Genomic DNA, 22017 nt, shown 5'->3' on the forward strand with positions numbered 1-22017 from the left:
TGACTATAGATGTCTTTTGCTTTTGTTCATTGTTCTTCTTCTGGGTCTGTTCTTGTCTTTCTTATAGAGCATAGAGCAGCAGTAATAATGCCAAGAAATTTTAAGATTGCTAAAGTTTTTTTGAATTTTGAACTATGAAACATGAATATTTTCAGTGGAATCTGCTGCAAATCCAGTACAAATTATTTACAAGATCACAGACAATCTGTAAAAAAGGAGAATTCAAAGCAATAGCCTCACCAACTCCCAAAAAATCAAATGAAAGCCAAAGAAAATATAGTCTTAAATTTTTTTCAAATTTGTGCAGTGACTGGGTTTCTCTAGTATTCATTTTATCCAGAAGCAACAGTAGCAAAAGCATTTTAAAATTTTAAGACTCTTCATAATTTACCCTTGATTTACAATAGTTCTGCAGAAGCTGCATGTCACTAGTTTATAGACTATATTAAAGCTAAGTATACATTTTTTTAAAGACAGAAATCTCAAAGTAATTTTGCCGTCTGAGCTGATTAACAATATAAATTTAAAAAGAACTTAGTCTTGTGTGGAAATATAGGTTGTTAAAAGATACATTTTAAAATGTCTTGCATGGGCCAACAAAGCACAGGGAACTATTTCAGTTCCTGTGTAAACCTACACTGCTATTGCTGTTGTTGAAATCAACCATGTGATGCTCCCGCACGCTTCCTTAAAGTCTTATGATATGTAATGTCATCCTAACGAATTTCTGAAGCAAAACATTTTTGATTTTTTACACACCCTAAGAGTTTAGTGCTGACACCGGGCCCGGACATCTTTGTGCCTAATTACAACATATGGAGTCTTTCAACAAGTAAATCCTGGGTTGTATAACCGCACTGTAACAAATTGCTGTAAACTCTACATTGAGATTATACTGTAACGGCCGTGTATTTTAATAATCTAGCATATTACTGTAAGCAGCAATGCATTGTCGGGGCAGGGAACAGTTGAATTTACACTGGACCATGGGACAGGCTCAAAGCTGTTTCTAATTCTGTTGTTATGCCACTTTGTGCCTATTTAGGTTTTAGATTATGTGCTCAGACTGTCGAAATTTGCTCCGACATTTTCTGAGATGCGAGGAGCTGGCTGCTGACTGTGATGCTAATCTCAGCAGCTCACAAGCCTGAAGCTGGTCAGTATGTGCTGTTAGCTGAGCTGAGCTGAGCTGAGCTGAGCTTCTAGTGTCAGGTTTCACTCATAGCATTTTTATATTTAAAAGAAAATGGCGGCATTGTTAGTGGTGGCAGCTAAGGTAAGAACATTTGAAGTGCTATTCTGTATATTGTCTCTTGTAACTTTAATTATAATCCAAGTGGCCGTTAGCACTGTTAGCTTGGCTCTTGCTAACGTAAACTGTATTGTGGGTTAACGCTGACGTTACTTTAAGCTGAGGGGTTTTGGCCACATCATATAACATTAAAATCAGCTATTGCTAGTAGAAAAGTTGCTGAAGTTGTCCGTTTGAATGGATGTTGCCACAGTCCTGGCTAATTCAGTCCTGAGAATGCAGCCGACTTTCACAGTGCGAACTCAACCCTAGTATTAAAATGAGATAATTCCATATTTTAAAATGCTAGTGGATTCAACCATTTTTTTGAGACTGTATTGGGCTACATTTAAATATTTGAGGTACGTGTCATTTTGTCAGGTTTACTCTGTCACTGGTTTTGCATTGCTTACAGTTTAAGTAAGTTGGTAAAAACTCCATTAAGGAAAATAAAAGAAAGATTTGCAGAAATTACTGCTGGTTCAACAATATAATAGCGGAAGGAACAAAGCTGTTCTTAAAACGTCTGGTTTTACTCCTTCGTACTAAAAACCAGTATCCACTGATTCGTGGCAAAGGTCCAGTTTCTTGTCCCTCTTGTTCTTGTTCTTGTTCAGTAAGCAGTCTAAGCTATGTATTATACTGATATGTCTTTCTATTATTATGTCTAGATGATTATCAGATTATCAGAATCAGAGTATGCGGTTCAACACTCACAGCTACATCTTCCATAAATATTATACATTGTACATCTGCATGATGGAGGTCTTATAGACAGACTGTTAGATTTGGCTGATTTTGGTGTAGCTTGAGGTACCTAATGAACTGACGAGTGAGTGGTACTGAAGCTCGATGCCCTTTCTGACACAACCCTCCCCAATTTCTACCGGGCTTGGACCAGCACTGCACAGCTGGGGATTAGAATGGGCTGTTAGGGGTTTAGTGTCTTGCCCAGACTGTGTGTAATGTCCTCCGCTCTACCTGGGCCAACATTCTGCCGTACACGCTAATGGAGAAGTTGAAAATTCACTAGAAAGTACCTCAAACTAAAGTTCTGAATATTCAAAAACCGATATATTAGGTAAGATATTAAAAATTGGAAAACAAGACTAATAACTGAAAGTCTTGGGATTTGCTGAAAGCTTGAATGGTCCCTCTGGGCTGAAGTATGCCCGTATAGTTAAAGCTGAAACAGGACAAAACTGAGGAGGAGCTGAAGGGTCTCTCCATTCATTTGAATGAGAGAAAGTTGCTGAAAAAAGCTGAGTGCTTTGAGAAGTATAAAAGATATCAGAACAATAACTAGAAAAAGCATTTCCAAAGAGAAATTGCATCTGATGTCACTGATTATGTCATCAATGTCATCAAAGCTATAATTTTGAAAAGTATAAAAAGCTTATGAACTATAAGATATTTAAAATGCCGTATAAAGTACTAAAGTCCTTTATAAGCTGAATGTTTTGATGTTTGAATAGTGTTTCGAGCTGAAAGTATGCTGCAAAAAATCTACGGTAGACGGAGGTCAGAATAACAATGAAAATAAAGATTAGAATAACATTTACTGTGAATGTTTCAGCTTCATTCACAGATGATCAAAAGATGAGTAAAACATTTACAGTAGCACAGAGAAAAGGTCAGTGGGGAAAAATTTAAAAAACAGTTTGATGTGGAAAGTGCAGATAGATTTCTGCATGGATTATAGAGCAATACAGATTTTTACCATTTAAATAATGCAAGGAATGTCATTTATTTTCTATATTTTGCTATCAAGCTATGTAGAGGCAATTTAGATTCCAGTGAAGACCCTTCTACACAGTGACATGCATTTCTGCTCTTCTCCAGTTTCTTTGTTTCTCCCTATTGAATAAAAAAATCTGAGATTTAACAATCACACTCAGAGGATTGTGTAGTCAAATCACCAGTTAATCACTAATATGCTTCCATGACTTCACACAGGGAAATATTGTCAAAAGAGAGGCACAAAGTATAAAGAAGAAATCTGAAATTTCCGTTTCAGTGCAGAGTAAAATTTGCAAAACAATTTCTCCTGATTGATGCTGAGTTTGAAGGCTCGAGCACATAACAAATTTACTGATGCTTTCTGTAAATATGTTGCAAATGTTCTGCTAAGATGTTTTTATCTTTAAACAAATGTTTTATTTGTATTTAGTCAGGCAGGTTTTTTTTTTTTTTTACTTACTGTAAGTAACTAAAGATTTGGTAATTTTGCAACATTTACACATAGTAAATGTGGCATGTGCCAGAGTTGCATTTGGTGACATATTTCATGAAATTCAGTTGCCTGTGTTTTAAGGGAGCAGGAGGAGTTGAGACAAAGACAGCCATTTGTGGCCAGTTTGAATTAGTATTAGTCAGTGTTGTTTCTATTTGAATCCACAAAATGATTTTCTAACCGAAAGTGTGATTTTCATTGTGCCAAAACCAAACAACACTGTTGTGCACATGCACGATAAGGACTTTCTGAGCCCACTATAAGGTTCCTGCTTACTACCTACAAGCCTAAAAACAACAGATTGAATTGGTTGAGAGGTACAGTCCTGTCTAATTTCAACTCTCAGACGACATACGTTGGGTTAAATATAAAGAAATATATACATGTAGTTTGAAGTAATATTTTTTCCACATAGAGTGATAATTAATTTTAATTAATATTTAAGATTTATAATAATTCATAGAACATAATAAATATAGTATTGTATGTACAATTATTTAGGTTCACTTAGTTTAGTTTATTTAGTAAATATTTTCAGTCTAATGCACCTTAAACAAAGGCCAAATGAGAAATAACACATCTCTACAGAGAAATCAATGTATTTTAAACAGCATTGAAGTTGATGATGTTAAAAACTTACTTCAGCTATAGCTTAATTGTGAAGTTGTTTTTATGTACTAAAAGTTATTTTATCCTCAATAATACATGATGATTTATTAATTAATCTTGCCTCTAAAATAATAATAAATCAATAATAAAAGCTGTCACATAAATGGAGTAAATGTAATTGGTACTGTACCACTGTAAATTTCCTCAGTTGCCTAGTTACCACTGGTCATTGTGATGTAATAAGGTTCCATTCTAGAATCCCAGAGGGAGCTTTGAGTATCTAACTCCTAAACAAACCTGGAGTAAATTCTGTGAGAAATTTGTCAAAACAAGATGTGCAGCCGGGGCAGCTATACCTCGGTATATAATGAACTCCGTCTAGAGGGAAAACTTTGTGATGCCATTGTCAAAGTTGACGATGTTGAATTTCAAATACACAAGATCATCCTCTGTAACTGCAGCCCGTACTTCCGGTAAGTTTATTTCATGATTTCCACTGACTAAGCCGAAACGCTGAGGTTTGTTTCAGTCATTGACTTTAGTCTAAGAAACAACAGTGTCAACAGAACTACACTGATTCATAGAACATTCCTGAAAACAGGTTTGTCACATAGCAATGAACAAAGCAAGAAAAGTTATTAAAAACCTGATGATTAAAAAGAATAACATTTACAAGACAGGCTACATAAAATGTCTGTGTGACTGTATTATTATCAGTAACATGCTGGTGATAACACCACCAGCATTTATCCTGACTGCTTCAGTGTAATCAATGCCGTAACATCTGTCAAATGGAAGTTAATTCCAGTATTATTATCAGTATAAAAAGTAAAACATTCATTTAAAGTCTTCTCCTGTGCCTCTATCCTGACCCTCAGAGCTCTTTTTACCTGCTGGTCAACTGAAGACAGGAAGGTTTATAATGTGTCCAACATGTCTCCTCACATGATGGAGCTCATCATCCAGTTTGCATACACTGGCTCTGTTATGGTGACTGAGGACAATGTACAGGACCTGCTGTTAGCAGCTGATATGCTCAATGTAGTGGAGATTGTGCAAACCTGCTCCAACTTCCTCAGTGAGCACCTCTGCCCAGAGAACTGCGTCAGCATCTGGCAGTTCACAAACATCTGCTTCTGCCCTGAACTGCGGCATCGGGCCCACAGATATATTGTACATCACTTTATGGAGGTGGTTTTCCAAGATGAGTTCCTGCAGCTCTCTGTGCAGGAACTCACTGACATCCTTGAAAGAGATGACCTCAATGTGAAAAAGGAGAGCACCGTGTTTGAGGCCATTCTTCGCTGGATCTCCCACCTACCTGAGGAACGAGAAGGTCACATCGCGGTGCTTTTGTCTAAGGTACAGTCCTGCCACTGCATTTAGTTGGCAACATACTAAACAACAGAGTTGTCTGGATACTTGACTTTACTACGGTACATTAAGTTAAGTTCATAAATTGTGTCCTCTTGTCTCTATGCAGGTCCGGCTTGCCCTGTCAAGTGAGGAGTACATCAAAAACACAGTTATGTCTAATAAGCTTGTGAGTAACAACAACGAGTGTCTGGAAATTGCTAATGATGCCATGCAAACCATAGGCCACATGGTCACAAACACCCCTTTGGAATCCAATCTCTCTTATCGCCTCGCCCGCCCTCGCCTTCCTGATGCCGTCCTGTTGGCCATTGGGGGCTGGAGCGGCATTAATCCAAGTGATGAAGTTGAAGTGTACAATGTTCGTACTGACTGGTGGATCAACACTACAAACAATTTGATGCATCCTCGTGCCTATCACGGTACCGTCTTCCTCAACCAGTACGTCTACTGTGTTGGTGGCTTTGATGGGGTGGAGCATTTCAATACTGTGCACAGGTTTGATCTGAGTACACACACCTGGCACGAGGCGGCACCCATGCACTGCCGTCGTTGCTATGTGAGTGTCACAGTGCTGAATGGGTGGATCTATGCCATGGGAGGCTTTGATGGACAAACTCGACTCCGTACTGCAGAGCGCTACAGGCCTGAAACCAATCAGTGGAGTCTTATTGCACCAATGCTGGAGCAGAGGAGTGACGCCAGCTGCACAACACTCCACAGCAAGGTTAGTGAAGTGATAGAACATCTGGGCACCCATTCAATAATCGCTTCTCAGCTCCTATCAGCCCATAAATATGGTTCAGTAGGCAGCCGTCTGCCTTCTTTATGTATGTTTGGTAGTGTTACACAGTGTATTTGTGATAGGATGGCAAAAACAAACAAATAACTTATATATTAGTATATAAGTCTCAGTATTAGTATTAATAAATTCGTATTTATTAAGTATAAATGATTTCACTTACCGATGCTCATTTTCTCTTAAGATTTACATTTGTGGTGGTTTCAATGGCAACCAGTGCCTGGAGACGGCTGAGTACTACAACCCAGATACCAACCAGTGGACAATGATCACACCAATGAACAGCAGGCGCAGTGGAATTGGAGTCATTGCATATGTAGACCATGTCTACGCAGTGAGTATATGAAACACGGCTGACACCCACGTATCATACAAAGTGTGACGGGACAGATTTGGTCAGCAGTAGTTTTTAGTAGCAGCAGTTTGTTTAATGAAGAACACATACGTGCACTGGGACACTGGCTGCATCTGCTAAACATCTGACTTTTTTCTCTACTTTTCCTCACATAGGTTGGTGGCTTTGATGGAAACAGTCGTCTGCAAAGTGCTGAGGCCTACAATCCCCAGACCAATGCCTGGCAGGCAGCGTCCTCCATGTTGACCCCCCGCAGCAACTTTGGCATTGAGGTGATCGATGACCTTCTCTTTGTTGTTGGGGGCTTCAATGGTGCAACCACCACCTATAATGTTGAATACTACGACGTTAAAATGAATGTGTGGTTTGAGGCCTGTCGTATGGAGATCTACCGTAGTGCCTTAAGTTGCTGTGTGGTTCCCAGATACCCCAACATGACTGAATACACTTTCCCTCGTGTCAGCCTGCCACTTTTTCATTTGGATGAGTTGGATGAGGGGGATGAGGTGGATGAGATGGATGAGGTGGATGAGATGGATGAGATGGAAGAGGAAGAGGCGGAGGAAGCTGTGAATGTCATCTAAAACCTGGGCACTTTTTTCTAGTCTTTCCCACTTTTCCACGTTTTTTTTTTTTGTTAAATTTTGTCAGTTTTCAACAAATGCACTTTTAATAGTTTTTTTCAAGTTAGACGTAATTGCAGGGTAAAAAAAAAGCCTTTACTGTTTGTTTTTTAATGAATCTAACTTAAAACAATCAAGTACAGTAGCAACAAATGACACTACTTAACCAGTGGGAGGCAGCAATTTACAAAAAGCTGCTTAGTCTGCCAGGAAATATTTATGCAGGTATTAACAAGGTCATGAAGGTAAGTATTAATGGGGACAAAGCATCCTGGTGCAATTCATAAACCAAAATGTTATTGACCATTGACTTTTTTCTGCTCTTTGAAAGTCTTTTTCTGACATTTACTAAGGGTGGAGGGAGGATAAAAGTTTTTCGAAAGTGCATTACTGCAAGTAAATGTTTAGTTTACTAAACGACTCAGGTTAGTTGGTCCAACTTAAATAAGTGTGTCCTTTGCACAGTTCTGTAAAGTAAATTGTAGTACATGGTCGCTAACTCTTTACCTCCTTCAGGCTTTTATTTTGTCGTCACTTTCTGTTTGGTCCCATCACGTTCACATCGCATACTAATCACCAGTCATCAGTTTTACCTGCTGTCACTCTCTTGTCTTTACACCACCTCAGTTTCCATACCAAGCTGCCAGATTGTCTGCGATCTCACTGCAAATGTCCAGCCGCTCATACATCCTCGGCTATGAGCATGCTGCATTAACGACCTGATGCTGCTGCCATCTTTTTGTGAGTTTTGTGAGTGACCATTCTCATTATCTCTCTGTTAATGACTTTTTGTATGACGCTAAGGATACCGAGTATTGCTGCATCCACACAGATTTACAGTTTACAGTTAGTCATTTGCTTTTATCCAAAGCGACTTACAAGTGAGGTACAAGGCAGCAAAAATGTAAGTCAAGGAGAAAACTTCAAAGCAAAGTCCTATCAGAAAAGTGTTTACAGTTCATGCAAGAAGGATCAGAAAGACAGTTTTTTTTTGTTGTTTTTTTTTTTTTTTTTATAGATTTAAGTGCATAGGAAGGTGGGGAAGAGTTCTGTTTTCAGCAGTTTTTTGAATATTTGGAGTGAGTTTCTGAGCGTGCAGAGCTTGGTAGCTCGTTCCACCATCGTGGGATCATTGCACTGAAGACGACCACCTGACGTTGTTCTTTGGCAGACCGCACTGGACGTGAATGAGGGAGTTGAGGTAAGCGGGAGCTGTTGAGGTGATCACCCTGTTGGCGGTCTTTTCTTTTTTCTCTTTTCTCTTCATGTGTCTATGTTATCAGGAACCAGGTGTGATTAGGAATTAATTCAGGCCTGATCTATATTGAAGGGATCCTGTCCTTTGTGAACTGCCCACTTTCCAGGACTCTCCATCACTGTCTCTGTGCACCTAGATGAATAACTGTGTCCCAATGGGGAACGGATACCAGCCCTCACTGCGACCCATGTACTCACTATCAGGTCTGCTCTGTATTAGAGATCCAGACCACCACACCTTCCCCTGTAAATTCCCCACCACTGTTTTCAAGCCTCGTGTTGTCAATCATCACCACAGTGACACAGGGTCTCTGCTACTTGTGAGAACATACATTCTCCCCCATATCCACCTTCCTCTCCTCCAGACTCTCCACTTCATTCACGTGAGTAAGTCTTGCTCATTCTATACTCAAAGTCCCATAGTTCATAGCTGACCTAATCACCCAATTATGCTCTCTGAAAGACTGGAGAACACCACCAGCTAGTGAGACAGAGGACCCATTACATCTCTATTCTGCTTTGCCAACTAATTCTCTTATTAAAACTCCTTTAACTGAGTGATTGTGTCTGGCATGTTTTTGGGCCCAACCTTAAAAATAAGCATATTTAAGTAAAAATACATTCCTGTTCCACTTTACTTGGTTTTTCAGTGTAATCAGTTTGCACGCTTCTTTAAAAGGAAGGTTAACTAATCAGAATTTACGGTGCATCAACAAAGTGATGAATAAATTGTGCATTAAACTTTACTGATCTCACATCAGGAAATTCCCTTGTTGAGCAGCTCTGTTGGGGCCCATACAATAAGCACTCAGTGCCATTGTATAAGTCATCTAACACCACAAAGAAATAGCAAAATTAAATTTATTTTTTTCAAAATATAAGTTACATGAAATTAAATAAAAACCTAAATTACTAAACATTCAGATAACAATAAATGTAAACAATTACAAATATGCAAACCAGTTTTCAATATACAGTTAAATAAGTTGGCATAATATAAACTTCTAAATATCATACTACAAAATAAAGAATCTTAAAATGAAAAAGGGATCTTATCCAGGGGACATGGAATCTGAGTCGACAATGTTGTGGAAGTGGACACTCTAAGATGTGGCCAGAAGGTAGTTGGTGCTCTGAAGCTCTGAACATTGTCGGGTTGTCCTGGTTGACGCGCCTCTTCAGTGTTGCATGGAGGACCGGTACAGTGCCTGGGAAGTGGCAAACTGGGATGGTAGTTCCCATTTTTGAAAAGGGTGGTGTGTGCCAATTACTGGGGTATCACAGTACTACTACTAACGGCCTGGTCCCCTCTCTGAAAGAGTTTATTAGACGGAGAGACAATACTTTTAGTACTAGGTCAATATCCAGAGGAGACTGTGAGGTGCAGTTCAATGCAACCGCAAGGGGGCACAAGCCAGTGTCTTCTTGTGCCAGTCCCAAGTCTGGATAAATGCAGAGGGTTGTGGCAGGAAGGGCATCCGACGTAAAACACATGCCAAATCAAACATGCGAATCGTGACAAAGGCTTCCATACCGGATCGGTCGGGGCCCGGGTTAACAACGACCGCCACCGGTGCTGTTGACCTACAGGGTACCGGTGGAAATTGGACTACTGTTGGTCGAAGACGAAGAAGAAGAGGAGGAAGGTGTGTTCGTAGGCAGAGAGAGAAGAGGAAAGCTAAGAATGTAGGACTGACAGTAGGGACTTTGAATGTTGGTACTATGACAGGGAAGGCTAGGGAGTTGATCGACATGATGCAGAGAAGGAAGGTGGACATACTGTGTGTCCAGGAGACCAGGTGGAAAGGTAGCAAGGCTAGAAGCTTAGGAGCAGGGTTCAAGTTGTTTTACCATGGGTCAGATAGTAAGAGAAATGGAGTAGGAGTTATATTGAAAGAGGATTTTGTGAGGAATGTTCTAGAGGTGAAAAGAGTATCAGACAGGTTGATGAGCCTGAAGCTGGAAGTTGAAGGGGTGATGTTCAATGTTGTGAGTGGTTATGCCCCACAGGTAGGATGTGAGTTAGAAGAGAAGGAGAAATTCTGGAGTGAGTTAGATGAAGTGATGCAGAGCATCCCCAGAGGTGAGAGAGTTGTCATTGGTGCAGATTTCAATGGGCATGTAGGTGAAGGGAACAGAGGTGATGAGACTGTTATGGGCAGGTTTGGTGTTCAGGACAGGAACGCAGAAGGTCAGATGGTGGTTGACTTTGCAAAGAGAATGGAAATGGCTGTAGTAAACACTTTCTTTCAGAAGAGGCAGGAACATAGGGTGACGTACAAGAGCGGAGGGAGAAGCACTCAGGTAGACTACATCTTATGTAGACGTTGTAATCTGAAAGAGATCAGTGACTGTAAAGCATTGGTAGGGGAGAGTGTAGCCAGACAACACAGGATGGTGGTGTGCAAAATGATGCTGGTGGTGAGGAAGATAAGGAGGACTAAGGCAGAGCAGAGGACGAAGTGGTGGAAGTTGAAAAAGGAAGAATGTCGTTTAGTTTTCAGGGAGGAGCTGAGACAGACTCTGGGTGGTTTGGAGGTGCTTCCAGATGACTGGACTACTACAGCTAATTTGATCAGGGAGACAGGTAGGAGGGTACTCGGTGTGTCATCTGGAAAGAGGAAAGCGGACAAGGAGACTTGGTGGTGGAACGAGGCAGTTCAGGAGTGTATACAGAGAAAGAGGTTAGCTAAGAAGAAGTGGGACACTGAGAGGACTGAAGAGAGTAGACAGGAGTACAGGGAGATACAGCGTAAGGTGAAGGTAGAGGTGACAAAGGTCAAACAAAGAGCATATGAGGACTTGTATGCTAGGTTGGATACTAAAGAGGGAGAGGTGGATTTGTACAGGTTGGCAAGACAAAGAGATAGAGATAGAAAGGATGTGCAGCAGGTTAGGGTGATTAAAGATAAGGATGGAAATGTATTGACAGGTGCCCGGAGTGTGATGGGAAGATGGAAGGAGAACTTTGAAGAGTTGATGAACGAGGAAAATGAAAGGGAACGAAGAGTAGAAGAGGTGACTGTTGTGAAGCAGGAAGTAGCAAAGATTAGTAAGAGTGAAGTGAGGAGGACATTGAAGAGGATGAAGAGTGGAAAGGCAGTTGGTCCTGATGACATACCTGTGGAGGTATGGAAGTGTCTAGGAGAGGTGGCAGTAGAGTTTTTGACTAGTTTGTTTAACAAGATCTTGGAGAGTGAGAGGATGCCAGAGGACTGGAGGAAAAGTGTACTGGTACCAATTTTTAAGAACAAGGGAGATGCGCAGAGCTGTGGCAACTACAGAGGAATAAAGCTGATGAGTCACACAATGAAGTTGTGGGAAAGAGTAGTGGAAGCTCGGCTAAGGGCAGAGGTGAACATTTGTGAGCAGCAATATGGTTTCATGCCTAGAAAGAGTACAACAGATGCAGTATTTGCTTTGAGGACGCTGATGGAGAAGTACAGAGAGGGTCATAGGGAGTTGCATTGTGTCTTCGTAGATTTAGAAAAAGCGTATGACAGGGTGCCGAGAGAGGAGCTGTGGTATTGTATGAGGACGTCTGGAGTGGCAGAGAAGTATGTTAGAGTGGTGCAGGACATGTATGAGAGCTGTAAGACAGTGGTGAGGTGTGCTGTAGGTGTGACAGAGGAGTTCAAGGTGGAGGTGGGTCTGCATCAAGGATCGGCTTTGAGCCCCTTCTTGTTTGCTCTGGTGATGGACAGACTGACAGATGAGGTTAGACAAGAATCTCCCTGGACTATGATGTTTGCAGATGACATTGTTATTTGTAGTGAGAGCAGGGAGCAGGTGGAGGAAAATCTAGAGAAGTGGAGGTCTGCTCTGGAAAACAGAGGAATGAAGCTTAGCCGCAGTAAGACAGAATACATGTGTGTGAATGAGAGGGACCCAGGTGGAACGGTGAGGTTACAGGGAGCAGAGGTGAAGAAGGTGCAGGACTTTAAGTATTTAGGGTCAACGGTTCAGAGCAACGGTGAGTGTGGAAAAGAGGTGAAGAGGCGAGTGCAGGCAGGTTGGAACGGGTGGAGAAAAGTGTCAGGTGTGTTGTGTGATAAAAGAGTATCAGCGAGAATGAAAGGAAAGGTGTTCAAGACGGTGGTGAGACCAGCAATGTTGTTCGGCTTAGAGACTGTTGCACTGAAGAAAAGACAGGAGGCAGAGCTGGAGGTTGCAGAGCTTAAGATGTTGAGGTTCTCTTTGGGAGTGACGAGGATGGACAGGATCAGGAATGAGTACATCAGAGGGACAGCTCATGTTAGATGTTTTGGAGATAAAGTCAGAGAGGCCAGATTGAGGTGGTTTGGACATGTTCAGAGGAGAAACTGTGAATATATCGGTAGAAGGATGCTGAGGTTGGAGCTGCCAGGCAGGAGGTCTAGAGGAAGACCAAAGAGGAGATTTATGGATGTAGTGAGGGAGGACATATAGTTAGTTGGTGTGAGTGAAGAGGATGCAGAGGACAGAGTTAGATGGAGGCACATGATTCGCTGTGGCGACCCCTGAAAGGGAGCAGCCGAAAGGAAAAGAAGAAGACTGTGAGCTGCAGTTCAGACATCATTAAAGGCTGTTAGATTTGGAATAGTCTTCCAAATATTCTTCGTGATACACACTTGATACACTGCTTCAAAAAACAGCTCAAACATTACTAAAAACCAACCAAGCCTGTAAACATATCTGAAGCCAGATTAGCATTTCTACACTGGACTCTGTTAACTTGCCATATCGTTTGTTTTATTGTTAATAATGTTTTTTTGTCTTTGTATTTTGTTGTTTATACTGCACTTTATCAGTTGGTAAGGGCGTCGTTCACGGACCGCAGGTTCAGTGGTTCGATCCCCGTTCCCGGGTATATGTCGAAGTGTCTCTGGGCAAGACACTGAACTCGTAACAGTCCATTCCCATCCCCAGCTGTGAAGTGCCGGTCCAAACAAAATGAGGACTACAGATGAAAATTAGCTTCTAGCTAAATCTGGCAACAGCGTGTATTTGTGTTCATTAATATTCACTGTCCTACACAAAGCAGAGGCCTGCACACTCCAGAGGACCTCAGTCTCCTCAGAAGGTGGAGGCAACTCTGGCCACTCTAGTACAGGGCATTAATGTTGTGGGACCAGTCCAATTTATGGTTGAAGTAAACACCCAGGTATTTAAACTGTCGGCCCTCTCAATGTTCAAGATATTGGCGGTTCTGCTCATACCAATTCAAGTCCATTATGACTGACCTCATCCCTCTCATCCTCAGTTATCAGAGAATTTCTGGAGATGACAACTGCTGGTGTATGTAAAGTCAGAAGTATAAGGTATAAGGTGACAGATTTGTATTGGTTTTACTCCTTGGCTTATACAGTCTTAAATGGTACAGTGCATCTAGACAGTATTCAGAGCACTTAACTTTTTCCACATTTTGTTGTTACAGCCTTATTATCGTCATTGTTGTTTGAAAAAAATAAAAGAAAATAACAGATACATAAGGATTCATAGCCTTTGAGGCAACACTCAAAATTGAGCTCATGCACCCTGTTTCCATTGCTCATCCTTGAGATGTTTCTACTTAATAGAATCCACCTGTGGGAAATTCAGTTGATTGGACATTATTTGGTAAAGTATATACCTGTCTATATAAGGTTCACAGTTAACAGTGCATGTCAGAGCACAAACCAAACCATGAAGGAATTGTCTGTAGACCTCAGAGACAAGATTGTATTGAGGCAAAGAACCTATGAAGGGTACAGAAATATTTTTGCAGAATGGAAGGTCTCAATGAGCCCAGTGGCCTCCATTATCCATAAATGGAAGAGGTTTGGAACCACCAGGACTCCACCTAGAGCCAGCCAAACTGAGCGATCGAGAGACAAAGGCCTTAGTCAGGGAGGTGACCAATGGACAACTCTGTAAAGGTCCTTGAGCGGCCCAGCCACCAGCCAGGTGTCCCAAGCTTATAGCATCATACACACTCTGAAGGTGAAAAAGATCGGGGGATGGTGGTGGGATCCGTTGGGCTGGAGGTGTGTGATGTGGGCAGAGAAAGGGTGGCAGGGAGAGTGGGGTTGGAATCAAATTTGTTTCAAAACAGATTCAATACATAGGCCAAATGCTGGTCTCCTTCAGCTGTCCCTCTGACTCCACTCTGTCCATGACCAAAGATGGTCTTCAGGCCTCTCAAAATATATACCTCCACTAGCTTCTCTCCATTGGCTTCCAATAAAATCTAGAATAGAATTTAAAACCCTGTTTCTTACATATAAAGCTCTGTACGACCGAGTTCCATCATATATAGAAGACCTCATAGCACCATATCATCCCAGTAGACCACTTTGATCTCAGAATCCAGGCCTACTTGTGGTTCCCAGAATTTCCAAAGGTAAAATGGGAGGTAGAGCCTTTAGCTATCAAGCTCCTCTCCTGTGGAACCAGCTCCCAGTTCAGATTCAGGAAGCAGACACCCTCTCTACTTTTAAGTCCAGGCTTAAAACCTTCCTCTTTAATAAAGCTTATACTTAGTTATAGTTATGATGCTATAGGCTTAGACTGCAGGGGGACCCACCCCCCGATGCACTGAGCTCCTTTCCTCCTCTTGTCCCTCTCTCCTCTCACCCCACAATTGTGACCACTGAATGACATTAACTCTGTGTGTTTTCTCCAGTAGTTGTCTTTGTCCTTCTCTGTCTTCCTCTCTCTGTCCCTTTCTGCAGGTGTCCCCGGACTTTGGAGCATGCAGTATGCAGCTACTGGTCCTACCAACCTGCCCGATGTTTTGTTGTTGCTGTTTGTTGCTCTTTTTCTTTTCTCTCTTCGCTTTCCACTGAACCCAACCGATCAAGGCAGATGGCCGCCCACCCTGAGCCTGGTTCTGCTGGAGGTTTTTTTCCATTAAGGGTAGTTTTTCCTCTCCACTGTTGCTCAGGGCTTGTTCAAGGGGGAATTGTTGGGTTCTCTCTATACATCTTTATAGTCTTAACTTTATTCTGTAAAGTGCCTTGAGATGACTTTCTTGTGAATTGGAACTATATAAATTATTATCATTATTATTATTATTATTATTATTATTATTATTAGTCTTTTCGGCTTATCCCGTGAGTTCAGGGTCCCCACAGCAGATTATTATCCGATCATTGTATTTTATTTACACTGCATGCCCTTCCTGACACAACCCTCCCCAATTTCTACCGGGCTTGGAGCGACACTGCACAGATTTGAATGGGAATGGGCTTTTGGGGGTGTAGTGTCTTGCCCACAGACATTTTGACATATAGGGGATCAAACCACTGACCCTGTGGTCCCTGTGGCCTTACCAACTGAGCTGTAGCCACCCCCAATTGGCACTATATAAATAAAGGTTGTTTTAATTGAAATCATTACAGTGCAGGCGGATTGGAGGAGAGAGCGGAAAGAAGAAGGAAGGGGCCCTTGTCATGTACATGAACAGCAGGTGGTGTCATACTGGTCCCATTACTCTGAAAAAAAGAGTCTGTTGCCCAGACGTTGAACTATTGGCGATGGCCCTCCGTCCTTACTATATGCCCAGAGAGTTCTCACGCCATACTGATCGCCATCTACATTCCTGCCCTGCATGAATTTTATTAAAGTACATCACTGCGTTCAGTCAACAAATTGGGACAAATTTTGTACATTTTTTGAGGCAAAGTCGGAGCAATTCACAGCCTGTTTTCAGCTTATGTGAGTGACTGAATACTGTCGTTGCCTTGGTAACAAAGACAGGTGAATAACGTCATGTGACCCCAGAGCTGTGTCCAAAAACTTTCCCTGACAGATTTTCTCCCACCTGATATACAGTAGACAAACACACAGACACACAGACACACACGCACACACGAAACACACCTTCAAAATAAAAGCCTTTTTGATACATTTTTCAATTTTTTTAGCATGAAAATTGTAAAATGACTTTGTGGTGCAATCTGTGTACAGTGGACACACACATAACTACACACTCACAGAAAGGAAACACACATTTTTGTAGTTCAGCTTTCTGTTTTTTTTTTTTACTTTGCTCGGAAAAACCTTCCAGCACTGAAGCATTTACAGTGCATTTTCTTTTTGGAAATGCTTTTTCTAGTTATTCGTATGTGTCAATAATTTATATAAAAATAAAAACTGTTAAATAAATGGAGTAGAGTAAAAGTAATTTGTACAGTACCAAAGTAAATTTATTGTGTTACCTAGTTACCACTGGTCATTGTGATGTAATAAGGTTCCATTCCAGAATCCCAGAGTGAGCTTTGAGTATGTACCTCCTAAACAAACCTAGAGACAACACTGATTAAAAGTTGTCAAAACATCAAGATGAGTCTCCAGGGCAGCTCTACCTCAGTATATAATGAACTCCGTCTAGAGGGAAAACTTTGTGATGCCATTGTCAAAGTTGAAGATGTGGAATTTCAAATACACAAGATCATCCTCTGTAACTGCAGCCCGTACTTCCGGTAAGTTTATTTCATGATTTCCACTGACTAAGCTGAAACGCTGAGGTTTATTTCAGTCATTGACTTTAGTCTAAGAAACAACAGTGTCAACAGAACTACACTGATTTATGATTCCTGATTCCAGGTTTGTCACATAGCAACGGACAAAGCATGAAAAGTTATTAAAAACCTGATGATTAAAGAATAAAATTTACAAGACAGGCTACATAAAATGTCTACCAATAATACTGTGTGACTGTCCCCACGTAGTATTATTATCAGTATAAAAAGTACAACATTCATTTAAAGTCTTCTCCTGTGCCTCTATCCTGACCCTCAGAGCTCTTTTCACCTGCTGGTCAACTGAAGACAGGAAGGTTTTTAATGTGTCCAACCTGTCTCCTCTAATGATGGAGCTCATCATCCAGTTTGCATACACTGGCTCTGTTATGGTGACTGAGGACAATGTACAGGACCTGCTGTTAGCAGCTAATATGCTCAATGTAGTGGAGATTGTGCAAACCTGCTCCAACTTCCTCAGTGAGCACCTCTGCCCAGAGAACTGCGTCAGCATCTGGCAGTTCACAAACATCTGCTTCTGCCCTGAACTGCGGCATCGGGCCCACAGATATATTGTACATCACTTTATGGAGGTGGTTTTCCAAGATGAGTTCCTGCAGCTCTCTGTGCAGGAACTCACTGACATCCTTGAAAGAGATGACCTCAATGTGAAAAAGGAGAGCACCGTGTTTGAGGCCATTCTTCGCTGGATCTCCCACCTACCTGAGGAACGAGAAGGTCACATCGCGGTGCTTTTGTCTAAGGTACAGTCCTGCCACTGCATTTAGCCTAGATTTACATCTTCAGCATTTTGCTGGTGGTGTTATCCTGACTGCTTCAGTGTGATCAATGCCGTAACATCTGTCAAATGGAAGTTAATTCCAAGACCAGTTCAGCTGAGTTTGGTGATGGTTACACACATGGAGCTTGGTTAATGTGGGAAGATTTACAGTGTTTCCCTTTAGCTCTGGTTTGTGCTCAGACTCAGTTTTTTTTGCAACTATTGTTGATGCTTTTAGCTTTTATCTCATGTAGACAGGCAGGTGAATCTATATGTTATTACAAAATGCTACTTGGGGTTTGGGATGCAGAAGGCAGCGGGTTCCAATCCTACCCCACCAGCTGTGGCCCCACCCTGCCACCAAGAGCGACCATAGTGCCGGTCCTGAGCCCGGATTAAAAAAAGGGAGGGTTGCAGCAGGGAGAGCACATGCCAAATCAACATGCTCCTAAAGGGACAAGCTGAAAGCCGTTGATTTGACTACATGATACCATGTGGTAAATCTGATTCTGGAAACTATAGACAACCCATATTTAACTTTACAGCACTTAGTGTGTTCATCTATGTTCTCTGGTATCACCAACATAATAGTATTGGAACTAAAAGGCTGAGTCTGATCAAGTTCCTCATTGATCTCTCTGTCCGTTGTCAAGTTTGTTTTCAATTGAAGTATTAGTAGGACAAATTGATGACAGACAGACTACTGCATAGTTACTTCTGGTCTTTTTAATGAATTTGTTGATAATAAAAAAAAACAAACACCTAATCTTTCTCATAAAACATTTTAACAATTCTGTGCAACTAATAATCCCGACTTAAAATATTTACAAAATGGCAACAGAGCTGTCTGGATACTTGACTTTACTACGGTACATTAAGTTAAGTTCATAAATTGTGTCCTCTTGTCTCTATGCAGGTCCGGCTTGCCCTGTCCAGTGAGGAGTACGTCAAAAACACTGTTTTGTCTAATAAGCTTGTGAGTAACAACAACGAGTGTCTGGAAATTGCCAATGATGCCATACAAACCATAGGCCACATGGTCAGAAACAGTCCTTTAATATCCGAACTCTCTTATCGCCTTGCCCGCCCTCGCCTTCCTGATGCCGTCCTGTTGGCCATTGGGGGCTGGAGCAGCGGTAATCCAAGCGATGACATTGAAGTGTACAATGTTCGTACTGACTGCTGGGTCAACATCACAAACAATTTGATGCATCCTCGTGCCTATCACGGCGCCGTCTTCCTCAACGAGTACGTCTACTGTGTTGGTGGCTTTGATGGGGTGGAGCATTTCAATACTGTGCACAGGTTTGATCTGAGTACACACACCTGGCACGAGGCGGCACCCATGCACTGCCGTCGTTGCTATGTGAGTGTCACAGTGCTGAATGGGTGGATCTATGCCATGGGAGGCTTTGATGGACAAACTCGACTTCGTAATGCAGAGCGCTACAGGCCTGAAACCAATCAGTGGAGTCTTATTGCACCAATGCAGGAACATAGAAGTGACGCCAGCTGCACAACACTCCACAGCAAGGTTAGTGAAGTGATAGAACATCTGGGCACCCATTCAATAATCACTTCTCAGCTCCTATCAGCCCATAAATATGGTTCAGTAGGCAGCCGTCTGCCTTCTTTATGTATGTTTGGTAGTGTTACACAGTGTATTTGTGATAGGATGGCAAAAACAAACAATTTGTATAAAAAGTATACCTGTCCAACTGGTGATTTAATTTGATCAAATTTAGGAAAAACAACTATTATGCTGCAATATTTTGCTCCACTTTAGAGATAGTAGCAATATTCAAAACCATCATTAGAGAGTTAGAGAGTTAAACAAATTCCTATTTATTATTAAAGTGTAGAAGAAAACCTCTTTTGAATTTAGTAGCCAAGTATACTGACAAAGAAACTGTACTAACTGGGACATTGTAAAATGAAATGCAATGAAATACATGAGTTTTCAAACTCTCTCTAGCAAACTATGTCATGGTCCCAGTGTTTCTGCTTTCACTTACTGTTGCTCATTTTCTCCTAAGATTTACATTTGTGGTGGTTTCAATGGCAACCAGTGCCTGGAGACGGCTGAGTACTACAACCCAGATACCAACCAGTGGACAATGATCACACCAATGAACAGCAGGCGCAGTGGAATTGGAGTCATTGCATATGTAGACCATGTCTACGCAGTGAGTATATGAAACACGGCTGACACCCACGTATCATACAAAGTGTGACGGGACAGATTTGGTCAGCAGTAGTTTTTAGTAGCACCAGTTTGTTTAATGAAGAACACATACGTGCACTGGGACACTGGCTGCATCTGCTAAACATCTGACTTTTTTCTCTACTTTTCCTCACATAGGTTGGTGGCTTTGATGGAAACAATCGTCTGCAAAGTGCTGAGGCCTACAATCCCCAGACCAATGCCTGGCAGGCAGCGTCCTCCATGTTGACCCCCCGCAGCAACTTTGGCATAGAGGTGATCGATGACCTTCTCTTTGTTGTTGGGGGCTTCAATGGTGCAACCACCACATATAAAGTTGAATACTACGATGTTACAATGAATGTGTGGTTTGAGGCCTGTCGTATGGAGATCTACCGTAGTGCCTTAAGTTGCTGTGTGGTTCCCAGACTCCCCAACATGACTGAATACACTTTCCCTCATGCCAGCCTGCCACTTTTTCATTTGGATGAGGTGGATGAGGTGGAAGAGGTGGAGGAGCCTGTAGATACCATCTAACATCTAGTCACTTTTTCCCCACAGTCTTCACACTTTCCACCACGGCAAGACATAAACATAAATTGATTTATTAATTTATTTGTGAATTAAAAGTTTTTGAGAACTTGTAAGTTTTATGTTGTGTAAGCTGATGCTGTGCCCCACCTGCAGAGAGTGGGTTTAATCACATCATTGAAGAAAACAACTTTATAGGACAAAATGTCCTGCAACTATACCAAATTATATACAGAAACAATTACACAATGAAACTGACCAACATATAGTATTTTTCATGTGTGAAATGTCAATTTACAAAATTATAGTTTGTCATGAATTCCTTGAAATTTATTGATTTTGGTGACCTCATGTCCATCCCATTCTGGTGACTGGCAACTCTGTCATTGAGGGTCCATATTTCTTCCATCACAGCCTGTTAAGACTGCTAACCTCTAAGCTGAGGTCTGTTAATCAGTCCAGTCTGTCTCTCACCAAAGAGGACTTTAGTGTTGGAGTCCAGATTAGTTTATTGATGTATGACTGTCCAAACTTCAAAATGTTCAGCTTATAAAAGGACATTGCTCTATAAGACCTAAATATGTTGCACTTTTAAAAGCCAATAATGTCGATGAACTAGCTTTGAAGTTTGCCTAACCACTATGTATGAACTGACATTTTGTTTCGGCTATTTCAGGTAAAGAGTTTAGCTTTTTTCAGCTTTGCTTGGAAGTTACTGTTGAAGAATTCACAGTGCATTTCCCTTTCGGAAAAGCTTATGACCTTACATTTTTTGCACCGATCGACTTTGGCAAGAAAAGCTGGAAACACTGTTCATATTTCAAAATGTTTAGCTCGCTTTGAAGTTTGCCTAACCCTTAAATAGGGAAGTCACATTTTGTTTCAGCTGTTTCAGCAAAAAATGCTTTCAGTACTGAAGCAGTCAGTTCATTCTCTTTGGAAATGCTTTTTCTAGTGATTATCTACACAAAACCAAATAATTAAAACTGAGCGGCAGATCGCTTCACCGAACGCTGTGATATCGTAAGGGACTGGTTTTAGGGTTGGACCTAATAAGGCGCTTGACACAACAGCTCAGTTAAATAAATAATATAAAATATAGACACTTGTCTGAGCTCCGTATAAAGTAGTAGGCAGATAATCATATAGCTCGGTAAAAACGTGTGCATGGCATGAGCTCATGATTATCTTAATACTTCATGGGCAGATAACAGTACCCATAATCCTTACTCATTGATGTGGTCCGCAACAGAGACTCAATAGGAAGCGGTTACTTACAAAACCAGAGTCAGGTCAATAAAGGTAGTGTGGTCTGAACCGTAGATAGCAATGATGCACTTGTTGAACTTGATGAACTTGAAGCACTTGATGAATCTGATGAACTTGATGAAGGCTGGAAAGTCACGGTGAGAATGCAGAAAATCTGGCCGCTTGGTAAGGTGACTGAGGAGTAATGTGAGGGGACCAGGAACAGG

The 22017-nt window shown here is 41.4% G+C and overlaps 2 protein-coding genes across 2 annotated transcripts; both read left to right on the forward strand.

Annotated features, from left to right (window-relative positions):
- Positions 1-5063: 5063 nt before the first annotated feature.
- On the forward strand, positions 5064-7248 carry LOC137134567 (kelch-like protein 10). The gene is made up of 4 exons (XM_067519492.1): positions 5064-5495; positions 5617-6234; positions 6494-6643; positions 6820-7248. Exons 1-4 carry the CDS (start codon positions 5067-5069, stop codon positions 7246-7248), a joined length of 1626 nt encoding a protein of 541 aa, XP_067375593.1. The 5' UTR covers positions 5064-5066.
- Positions 7249-15962: 8714 nt separating this feature from the next.
- Positions 15963-20548, forward strand: LOC137134213 (kelch-like protein 10). The gene is made up of 6 exons (XM_067518810.1): positions 15963-15976; positions 16866-16988; positions 17308-17791; positions 18725-19342; positions 19845-19994; positions 20171-20548. The coding sequence occupies exons 1-6, from the start codon at positions 15963-15965 to the stop codon at positions 20546-20548; spliced, it is 1767 nt and encodes a 588-aa protein (XP_067374911.1).
- Positions 20549-22017: the final 1469 nt, after the last annotated feature.

Source organism: Channa argus, chromosome 10 (assembly GCF_033026475.1).
Source record: "Channa argus isolate prfri chromosome 10, Channa argus male v1.0, whole genome shotgun sequence".
In the NCBI taxonomy this organism is placed as follows: domain Eukaryota; kingdom Metazoa; phylum Chordata; class Actinopteri; order Anabantiformes; family Channidae; genus Channa; species Channa argus.

Coding starts and splice junctions, on each gene's coding strand:
- LOC137134567 (XM_067519492.1), top strand. CDS start 5,067: ATGTCTCCTCACATGATGGAGCTCATCATCCAGTTTGCATACACTGGC. Junction 6,235..6,493: donor GCACAACACTCCACAGCAAG/GTTAGTGAAGTG, acceptor TTTTCTCTTAAG/ATTTACATTTGTGGTGGTTT. Junction 6,644..6,819: donor ATGTAGACCATGTCTACGCA/GTGAGTATATGA, acceptor TTCCTCACATAG/GTTGGTGGCTTTGATGGAAA.
- LOC137134213 (XM_067518810.1), top strand. Junction 16,989..17,307: donor AACTGCAGCCCGTACTTCCG/GTAAGTTTATTT, acceptor CCTGACCCTCAG/AGCTCTTTTCACCTGCTGGT. Junction 19,343..19,844: donor GCACAACACTCCACAGCAAG/GTTAGTGAAGTG, acceptor TTTTCTCCTAAG/ATTTACATTTGTGGTGGTTT.